Source organism: Onychostoma macrolepis, chromosome 05 (genome assembly GCF_012432095.1).
Source record: "Onychostoma macrolepis isolate SWU-2019 chromosome 05, ASM1243209v1, whole genome shotgun sequence".
Classification (NCBI taxonomy): domain Eukaryota; kingdom Metazoa; phylum Chordata; class Actinopteri; order Cypriniformes; family Cyprinidae; genus Onychostoma; species Onychostoma macrolepis.
Genome location: NC_081159.1, coordinates 6,338,344 through 6,348,688, shown reverse-complemented (window position 1 = coordinate 6,348,688; position 10,345 = coordinate 6,338,344). Strand labels below are relative to the sequence as shown.

The 10,345-nt window shown below is 34.7% G+C and overlaps 1 protein-coding gene across 1 annotated transcript; it reads left to right on the top strand.

Annotated features, from left to right (window-relative positions):
• Positions 1 to 378: 378 nt before the first annotated feature.
• On the top strand, positions 379 to 8,706 carry ciz1b (cdkn1a interacting zinc finger protein 1b). Its single transcript, XM_058776347.1, has 13 exons — positions 379 to 485; positions 2,503 to 2,605; positions 2,769 to 2,841; positions 2,939 to 3,027; positions 3,233 to 3,294; positions 4,624 to 4,803; positions 4,880 to 5,004; positions 5,994 to 6,087; positions 6,206 to 6,319; positions 6,402 to 6,527; positions 6,600 to 6,672; positions 6,771 to 6,892; positions 8,106 to 8,706. The coding sequence occupies exons 2-13, from the start codon at positions 2,593 to 2,595 to the stop codon at positions 8,592 to 8,594; spliced, it is 1,560 nt and encodes a 519-aa protein (XP_058632330.1). The 5' UTR covers positions 379 to 485; positions 2,503 to 2,592; the 3' UTR covers positions 8,595 to 8,706.
• Positions 8,707 to 10,345: the final 1,639 nt, after the last annotated feature.

Below are 10,345 nucleotides of genomic sequence, written 5' to 3'. Positions count from 1 at the left end.
TGGTTTTGTCGTCCAGGGTCACATATGAATAATGTAGCTACTAATAAATAGCCTACTAGTGTTTAATAAATAGAATCTATCTAATGAATAAGTAATATTTAAAAAAAAAAAAGGTACTGTTTTAGGTACTGTTTTAGTCCTTATGTAGTTTGTAACTTGTTACAAAACCTAAGCAAGTTTTAAGGAAATGTTAAAATGGCTTACCTTACATGTTGGAGTTTATTGCGATAGTGACCTGCTGACTGTGTGTTATCCCTGAATTAATTGTCTGTGTTGAATTTTAATGCACAGGTTTTCAGTACACATACAATAATTTGTAATTTTGTATTTTTGCAAAAAGCTATTTTCCTGAGAATGTAATGCTTCTTCCGAGCCGAGTGAGGGCGCACTAGTGGTAATTGTCAGTAACCTCCACACCACAGCACCGGAGGAAGACGCATCTACTATAAACACAGATGAAGTGAGGCTTGTTTTCATATCGAATGGTGAGCTGTTTCGTACATTTAAATAATGTTGTTTTAAACACATATCAGGTGTGCATTATATGCTGTACATTGCAGGTTTTTGCCACTTGCTGTCATAATATCTTGCGCTCTCTGCTGTCAGTGCACTCTTAACACAGCTCTTTTCAAGTGTAACACCTTTGAGCTCTATAACGTTAAATTAATATAATTTAACGGAGTATTACTGTTAAAAGCATAGATGGCTGCTCTGGCCAAGCTCAACCATTTGAACTTTATTATTACTTATTTATTTATGCAGTGGCAAGATTAACATGATATATCACAGTTAAAAATATGTTATATGTTATATACAGTCATGGTCAGAGTTGTTGATACCCTTGGTAAATATGATCAAAAAAAGGCTGTGAAAATAAATCTGCATTGTTTATCCATTTGATCTTTTATTTTAAAAATGTGCAAAAATCTAACCTTTCATTGTAGAATAAGAATTGGAAATGGGTGGGAAATCTTATAGTGAAATAAATGTTTTTTCTCTAATACACATTGGCCACAATTAATGGTACCCTTTTATTGCCCAAGATAGCAGCTCTGAATCTTCACCTATAATGCCTGATGAGGTTAGAAAACACCTGACAAGAGATCAGAGACCATTCCTTCATACAGAATCTCTCCAGATCCTTCAGATTAACAGCTCCATGTTGGTGCTTTTTCTTTTCAATTCACCCCACTCATTTACAATAGGGTTCAGGTCAGAGGACTGGAATGGCCCATTATAAGATTTCTAGCATGGACAGTCAGTTTTAAATTTTTTTATCTGTTGGTATTTAATTGAATTCATGATGTCATGTATCTGAACAAGATGTCCAGGACCTCTGGCAGAAATATAGACCCACAACATTAAAGATGCAGAAGTATATTTCATTGTAAACATAGGGTACTTTTTACTTATGTGTGCACCAAACCCATCTTGAGTGTTTGCTACTAAAAAGCTAATTTTTTAGTTTTATCTAACCATAGAATCCAGTCCTGTTTGAAGTTCCAGTCGTGTCTGGCAAACTAAAATGTTGGAGTTTGTTTTAGGTTGAGAGTATTTTCTTTTTTTCTTTTTCTTTTTGAGGCTTTCCAACTCCAAGACCTCAGCTATTTTCTGCAGTTCTCCAGCTGTAATCTCAAGTCTTTGGCCAATCAAACTCTCCTCCCTGCCTTGCATTAAGACAATATAGACACATCTCCTCTTCCAGGCAGATTTGTAACATTTTCTGTTGATTGGAATTTCTTAATTATTGCCCTGATGGTGGAAATGGGAATTTTCACTGCTCTAGCTCTTTTCTTAAAGCCACTTTCTAATTTGTGAAGCTTAACATTCTTTTGCTGCACATCAGAACTATATGCTTTGGTTTTTCTCATTGTGATAAATGATTAAGGGAATTTGGCCTCTGTAGTACCTAATATTTATACTCCTGTGAAATAGAGAAGTCATGGCTTGATGATTTCATGTTCCTAGTCACCCTGGTGTGCTAAAAAATTGAAATATACTTTAGAGATATTTTATTCATGAGAATTTCTAAGGGTACCAATAATTGTGGCCATTGTGTATTAGAGAAAATTATTTATTTCAGAATGTGACCCCCTCAATTTTTACTTCAATTAAAGCTTAGATTTTTTTTTATTGTTTTTGTTTTTTAATGAAACATCAATTGGATAAACAATGCAGATTTACTTTCACAGCCTTGATCATATTTACCAAGGGTACCAATAATTCTGACCACGACTGTATACATATAAATTAGGCAAGACGTCACATTTTGGTGTCTATCAAATGAAATTTATAAAAGTTATTTTAAATACATATTAAATGCTAGTAAAGTGTCTGCTTTAATGTTGATTTTAAAATGTCAAAATATAGGTGAAATAATGTTCCATCATCATTCAGATATATTTATTATATTAGGCTACATTGTATTATATATCAAAGTGAGGTGAAGGAGCATTGTGCATGTTTCACATGTTTTTTTTTTTGTTTGTTTTTTTATTTAAGAAGAGTTCATTGCGCTTAGAGAAAGAGGAAGAATGTGCTAAACATAGCTGGGAAAAGTAATTGACAGACGAGAAAAACAAATACAGAGACATGGGAAAAATAGGTGAGTACACACTAAACACTTGAGGAGATGCCTCTACTTACACTACACTATTACCAGTGGTAAAATTCATTAGAAAATATGTTGTCAAATTCTATGAAAAGATCCTCAATGCACAAATTGTGTGTTCCTTCTCTAACACTAAATACACTAAATGATCCCAAAGGTACTGTTGGACAAATTCATTCTTCAGTCCCAGAACAAGGAGAGCCTCCTTTGAAAAAACACAGAGCTCAGAGGTAATCTTCAATAAATGTAATATTAAAGCAGACAGAATGAAATAAATCAGTGTTTGTGTTTCATGTGATACAAAAATTCACTGCCTCTTTTGGACAGACTAAACGAACTAGAGGAAGAGTCTGCAAATGGAGATAAGATGCAGCAGCCGCCAAAAGCAAACTCCGCAAGCATATCAGACCATGAAGGTATTTGATTGTACAGCAGTCTGTGTTTGTCTCTTTAGCCTCAGGCAAACTACATATATGCTGAGAAAACGTCACACTCTTTGTTTACTTTTGAATGACGTAACTACAGTGCTGTCAACTCTAGATTTGCAAACTTTAACTTATTGTGTACTGTTGTGTTGTTGAAAAGTTGAAGTGTCTTTTATTTCCCCTCTAAATGATGCAGAGGATGATAACGGCACTGCACAGCTTGAAGAAGACAGTGTGGATCAGAACAGAGCAGCAGAGGTGCAGTATACCAGAATCTGTAACATATTTTTTTTATAGTAACATATTTTTACCTATGGACTTTCCCAGTAACATCAGCACATCAGTTTTAAATAATAATTTGTCACTTAATACATTCCAGTGACTCTCAGAAAAATGTAACAAATGTTAATATATTTAGTTGTACTGTTCAAGCTTTTGGGGGTCAGTAAGATTTTTCTTCATGTTTTTGAAAGAAGTCTTTTATTCTCACCAAGGCTGCATTTATTTGATTAAAATACAGTAAAAAAAAATGTTTTGTGTTATGCCAAAGCTGAATTTTCAGCAGCCATTACTCTAGTCTTAAATGGGTCATGAACTGAGAAACCAAAATTTCTTTGATCTTTTGACATATAAGAGGTCATTTTACTATAAAATCATCAAAAGTTTCAGAACTCAACATTTTCTTGTTAGTCTAAAAACAGTTTAGATTGAAGTCAGTCTGCCAAAACGACAGTTTGTGGAATGTGCCACTCTGTGATGTAATAGTAGAAGAAGATCAACGCCTGCTTCTACACTGTTGCCTGTTAAGCCCCGCCCACCATTTCATGCATGTAGTGAAAGGCAAACCCAGGTCTGGTGCAGAAACCAAACAATAAAGATGCTCCGAACCAAAGACAACAAGATGCTGTGCAGTGCCCAAGTTGTGGAAAAAAAACACCTTACTTTTGATTCCATTGTAAGGAAAAAATGTTCCAGACCTCGTCAGTAAGAACTTTCAGATATTTTGTTCACTTCATTTTACCACGGATTCCATTACAAACAAGGCACAATTTCGATGCAGGATTTTCAGAAAGATTGAAACTGAAAGATGATGCTGTGCCGACTATATTACTATATAAAACACAGAAGTGTGAGTAACTGTACATGACCCCTTTTATATGTCACAAGATCCTTCAGAAATCATTCTAATATGCTGATTTGCTGCTCAAGGAACATTTCTTATTATTATCTATGTTGAAAACAGTTGTGCTGCTTAACATTTATGTGAAAACTGTGGTATATTTTTTTTCTAGGAAGTTCAAAAGAACAGCATTTATTTGAAATTCATTTCTTTAATGCATCCTTGCTGTATAAAAGTATTAATTTGTCCACAGACTTTTAAATGGTAGTGCTATAGAATTGCTTACCATCCTTGTCTGTGTAAAGCTGTATCCAGTCTTTCAGCTTCTGATATAACTGCCCCACCCACAGGAGTTATATCATAACAAGACATTATCTGCTTTGAAAAGTACTCCACCTGAACTTAATCAATAAGAGCTTATATTGTATTGAACCTGGAATACTTGTTTAATAAAAGCTGTCGTTCAGGTGCAGGGTGTTGGTACGTCTCTGAAGGTGACCATCCAGCGTAGCAGTGAGAGTCGAGCCTTCAGCACCACACCTGAAGAGACGGCAGCAGGTGCAGGCCATGAGGGCGAGAAAGAGAGAAGCAAACACACAGTTAAATTCACCTGCTACATTTGCAATGTCACCTGTACTGACCAGCAAGTAAGACTTGACTGTACGTTAATGAGGAGAGGAGTCGGTTGATCATTGTGTTTAGTGAGGTGTTTGACCTCTGCAGGGCTTCCAGACTCACATGACGAGTTTAGATCATCAGCAGCGTATCATGGAAATCCAGCGTCTGAGCAACACCTGTCTGACTACACTGTTACCCCACACCCAGGAGTCCCTGCAGGGCACAAACAGGTAAGTGATGCTCGCCGCACTTCAGAGGTGTAGTATGTACATTTAGCTTAGTTGTAAGTATAAACAAACAATTTATAGTCTGTGACAGTCTGAGATACCCAAGATAAGGGAGGAAACTTTTTAAAATCTACTTTAAAACACTTCTCTAATCTTCTGTTTTTATGTTGCTTTCATACATTTCTGGGGGAAAAAAATTATACTATTTCTTTAAAAAAGTTTGATTTAATGACTCTAAACATAGTATGGAAGCTTGTATCCGCCGCTGAGTAAAAAATGTAAAAAGGTAATTGCAACTTTTTATCTCACAATTCTGGCTTTTGTTTGCACGCAATTGCTAGTTATAAACTCGCAATTCTGAGAAACAAAGTCACAATTCTGAGAAATAAAATCAGAGTTGCGAGATATAAACTCACAATTCTGACTTTTTTCTCAGAATTGCCAGTTTATATCTCGCAATTTTAACTTTCTCAGAATTGCGAGTAAAAAGCATGCATTTGCGAGTTATTAAGATAGAATTGTGAGAAATCCAATTTCTGAGAACATAGTCATTTTCCCTCCTCAGAATTGCGAGTTTATATCTCATAATTCTGACTTTTTAAAAGGAAAAATGTCAAAATTTTGTGAGACAAAAACTCGCAATTACCTTTTTAATTTTTTTATTCAGTGGTGAAACAGGCTTCCATAACAGTGTATCAAATAAAAAGTGGCCAAATAATTTCCTTGCACTTTTATAATAAAATTTATTTTTATACTACCATTGTTTGTTTTTTGGTTAATCACAAGCAAATTTAGATTTTAATGCATTCTTACTGAATAAAACTTTCTTTAAAGAAAATCATACCGACCTCAACTTTACAGTAATTTGTTAGTGTAGTGTATGTCACTCACATTAAAAAATGTAAATATGAAGTATTCCATCATTGCCTATTGTTAAAAAAAATGACTGCACAACACGATTTAGAACACAGTTGTTTTTTGCTCTGTGATAGAGAGAGACGGGTGGGTCATCAGCGCTGGTGTCCAACCTGCCAGTCTCATTTTTCTGGTGACCTCATCGAACACAGACGAACTAAGAAACACAAGGTGACCTTAACATTAATAAAACAAATACCACCAAATCTAATCACTACAGAAATATCCACATATACTTGAGAAGCAGAGTTTGATTGTATGAAAATGCTGTGTCTTGTCTCCTCATTAGATGGCAAAAGTGTCCTCGAGACCATTCTGTACCCTGTGTGAGCGCCACTTTAGGACTCCTCGCAAGTTTGTTGAGCATATGAAGTCTCCTGAGCACAAACAGAGGGTTGAGGAGGTTTGTGTGGGTATTTTGTAGGTATTTTAATCTAAAATGTAAGAAATTGAGTAAAACTTATTTATTTCAACATTTGTTGCAGTTAAGAAACGAGGGTGACCCAGAGGTTATGGAGGAGCTCATAACAGTGGATGCTATTGGCTGCTTTGAAGGGGAAGATGATTATGAGGAGGATAGAAATGAAGAAGAGATTTCAGTGTTTGAGAAGGTTAGTTGCATTACATCATGTGCTTTTCTAAATTAGAGTCCCTTTGGAGTTTTTTTTTTTTATTGTTCATAGCATCCTGGTCATAGGGATATGGCTCTGGAAGAGACAACTGATTATGAGGCATATGATCCAGACACACAGTATGGTGAGTGCTGGACTTTAACCACTTCTCTAGAGTAGACTGTCAAAGAATAGTTTGTGAGTAAGTTCATCTGACAGACCTGACTGCTTTCTGACCCTTAGGCACTAGTTTTGTGGTCCCTGTCGCTGGTTTCCTCTGTAAACTGTGTCATAAATTCTACCACTTTGAGTCTTCTGCACGGGAAACTCACTGCAAGTCTCTTATGCACTTCCAGAACTTACAGGTGAGAAAAATGATGGAATATAGTGAATTTAGTGCTATATATGTGTGCTATTTAAGGCAAATCTCAGTAATAGCCTGGTGTATAAGTGGTAGATCTTTCAAATAATGTAATGGCCAGTCAGATTGTGATTAATTACAGAAGTTGTGAATTATGGAGTTGTTGTAATTTTTATAAACTACACCACTGTTCAAAAGTTTGTGGTCAGTAAGATTTTGTAATGTTTTTGTTTTTTTTGTTTTTTTTTAATATATTCTCGTGCTCACCAGGCCTGTTTTTTTAATGAAATACAGTAGAAAACATAATATTGTGAAATATCTTCTACTATTTAAAATACCTGTTTTCTATTTTAATATATTTTAATTTAAAATGTAATTTATTCCATTATTCCAGTCTTCAGTGTCACATGATCCTTGAGAAATCCTTCAAATATGATTATTTGGTTCTCAAAAAACATTTATTATTATTAATGTTGAAAACTGTTTTTGCTGCACAGTGGAAATTGTGATACACTACCATTCAGAAGTTTAAGATAAGAGAAAAAGAAGAAGAAATTAATACTTTTATTCAGAAAAGATGCATTAAATTGATCAAAAGACAATAAAGACATTTAAAATGTTAAAAAATGGTTTCTATTGTAAATAAATACTGTTCTTTTGAACTTTCTGTTCAGTAAAGTATTCTTAAAAATGTATCACTGTTTCCACAAACATAAATCAGCAAAGATTTCTGCTTTTAATTCAATAACAACCATTATTAATAATTGAGCACCGGTAATAACTGATAATAATTGAGCATCTAATAAGCATATTAGTATATTATTTTTAAAGGATCACTGTGACACTGAAGACTAGAGTATAGCAGGAATACATACATAAATAAATTACATTTATAAAATATATTCATATTGAATTCATTATTTGTAATATATTTTAAATAATATTTCTAAATAATATTCCTCAATATTTGCTGTACTTTTGAGCAAATAAATGCCTTGGTGAGCATAAAATACTTTTTTTTTTTTAAACTGACGGATGGTAGTGAATATTTTGACTTTATGTCTGAACAGCTCTGTATGATGGTCTGATCAGATGGTTCATTGAACGTAATGCAGCTAAAATACTGAGAAATATAGCTGTGTAAATAATGTAGAGGGAATTTTAAAACAAAAAAGTGAATTCAATGCCAACTGCTCAGATTTGTATTTGATTTTCAGAAGCACAATGCCCTGAAAATACAGAAGAAGCCACCTCAGGATGACTGTGAGAGTGATGTGTCATGTAGCAGCCTTATGAGCGACCCTCGGTGCCTGGAGCTCACTGCTTCCTGTGCCAATGACAACAGCCAAGCAGATCTCAACAGACCACACATCAGTTTCTCAAGAGAGCGCTTACACTTGAGGAAGCTTAAACCGTCTAAGAGACCTCACAAATCCAAGTCTCAACACTCAAAAAACTCTGGAGCTCCACAGAAGCCTGCCGTGGTCATGAAGCACTTAATATATACTCCACACTGTGGCTCAGGGTCAAGCCAAGAGTCACACTGCCAAGAACTACAGCACACAGAATCTGTGTCCAGTGAAAAAGAAAAGACATCCTGTGGCCCTGTGCATTACTCAGAAGAGCAAGAAAATATGAGCTCAATACCCACAAACAGTTTGTGTCATGCATCACAGTTGAACTCAGAAGAGAACACAATCAATTGAGGTTAAAGAGACAGTTGACAAATCATCTTCATGTCCATAGGAGTTCATCAAGTGTTTCTGTGAAATCTGTGAAGAAAACCTGTGAGAAAATACTACTTTTAAAAAAAATAAATAAATGTTCATTTAAATTCTTAAATATTGTAAATCTCATTTCCTTTCATTAAATTGTATTTTATATATAATAATAAACAGTGTTGGGCAGTAGTGTCGCTACAAGTAGTGACGCTACTAGTTTAACTACATTTCTCAGTAGCGTGATGGTAGCGTCGCTGTTTTCTGAATCAAATAGCTTTTCAGTAGCGAAGCTCTTTTTTTGATCAAGTAGCGCGGTAGCGTCAACAAAAGCTAACGTTACATTATCCAAAGCATTCTGAAGCTCAAGTTCAAATCAGAAATATAACAGCTACGGACAGAGCTGGGTAGATTACTTACAAATTGTAATCCGTTACTGATTCCAAATTACATGACAAAAATTGCAGTCAGTAACGTAATCCGTCACATTACACATTTTAGGTAATATAATCAGATTACTTTTGGATTACTTTTAGATTACTTTTGATTTAACTTGTTTATCACATCGATTTAAATAGCATTATCTTGTACCATAATGATGGGAAAAAAATGCAAAGTGTAAGAACACTTGTTCCATTCATAGTAATTTACAACATGAAGTGCATTAAACATTATATTACATCAAGGTTTCCCAAACTAGAGTTCGTAAAGGAACTGCAGGGGGGTTGTGAGTTTAATGAAAAGCTGACAATCAAAAAAAAAAAAAAATGAAAATAAATCATTTTAAAACAAACTCCCTTTTGAGGAAAGTCTCTTCACTTGGCAGCCATATTTGCAATGCCTCCGGGCAGCTCGTACAAGACCGATCTTAATGAATGGGGGAATCCTGAAATCTCAAAAACCACTGGTTGAACTCACAATTAAATTACATATGTCAAATCAGCAACAAAAATCTGAAATTAATTGCCCCATGAATGTTGTTTATTATGTTAAACAGCGTTTAAAAAGCTCATTTTTCAGGCTAGACCAGCCAATGTGCATGCGGAGTAATAACGTGCTTATACTGTGCATGTGCATTGGCTGGTCTAGTCAGGTTTCTATGGGAAAGTTGGCTCTTTCATTTAGAATGTGGGACTATTCCTCCATATTGTGCTTTGCAGTTTCTCCCATTCATAAGTATAGGAGAGAACCGTCTTTGCATTTCTATAGTCTTTGTTTTAAATAAAACACTTATTAAAAAAATATTTTTTATTTACCTGCATGCCATGTGATCATTAATCAACATCAAAGAAACCGTGAACATGCAAATGTTTTACTTAAAGCAAATATATTTGGTGAATAAGGTTTAGATTACAAAAAGTTTGGAATGCCTGCATTACATGTAACTAAGAAATAATGTGAATATGTGCATTTTAATTAGTTATAATTAATAATACATGGTTAAAAAAAAACCTACAGAGTAATACTTCAAATAAAAATGAATGTGTTCATCAGTAGTTGATGCAATGTTGAAACCCTTCTTAAACCTGAAAACCTGGGTTTCTTGTGGATAGGGTCTTTAAAACAGCTCTATTCATTTATACAGTTATCAGCACATGTTGAAGTAGATTCGTCTCTTGTCTCTGAGATAATATGCGCTGTTAATGCAGCGTTAGAAAACTCAGTCAGTTTTTTTACTTTCACTTTCTGTATGACTGAAGTTAAGGCGTTCACTGGCTATTGCGCAAAGTTTGCACGTT

Coding starts and splice junctions, on each gene's coding strand:
- ciz1b (XM_058776347.1), top strand. Junction 2,842..2,938: donor AAAAAACACAGAGCTCAGAG/GTAATCTTCAAT, acceptor TCTTTTGGACAG/ACTAAACGAACTAGAGGAAG. Junction 6,893..8,105: donor TGCACTTCCAGAACTTACAG/GTGAGAAAAATG, acceptor TTTGATTTTCAG/AAGCACAATGCCCTGAAAAT.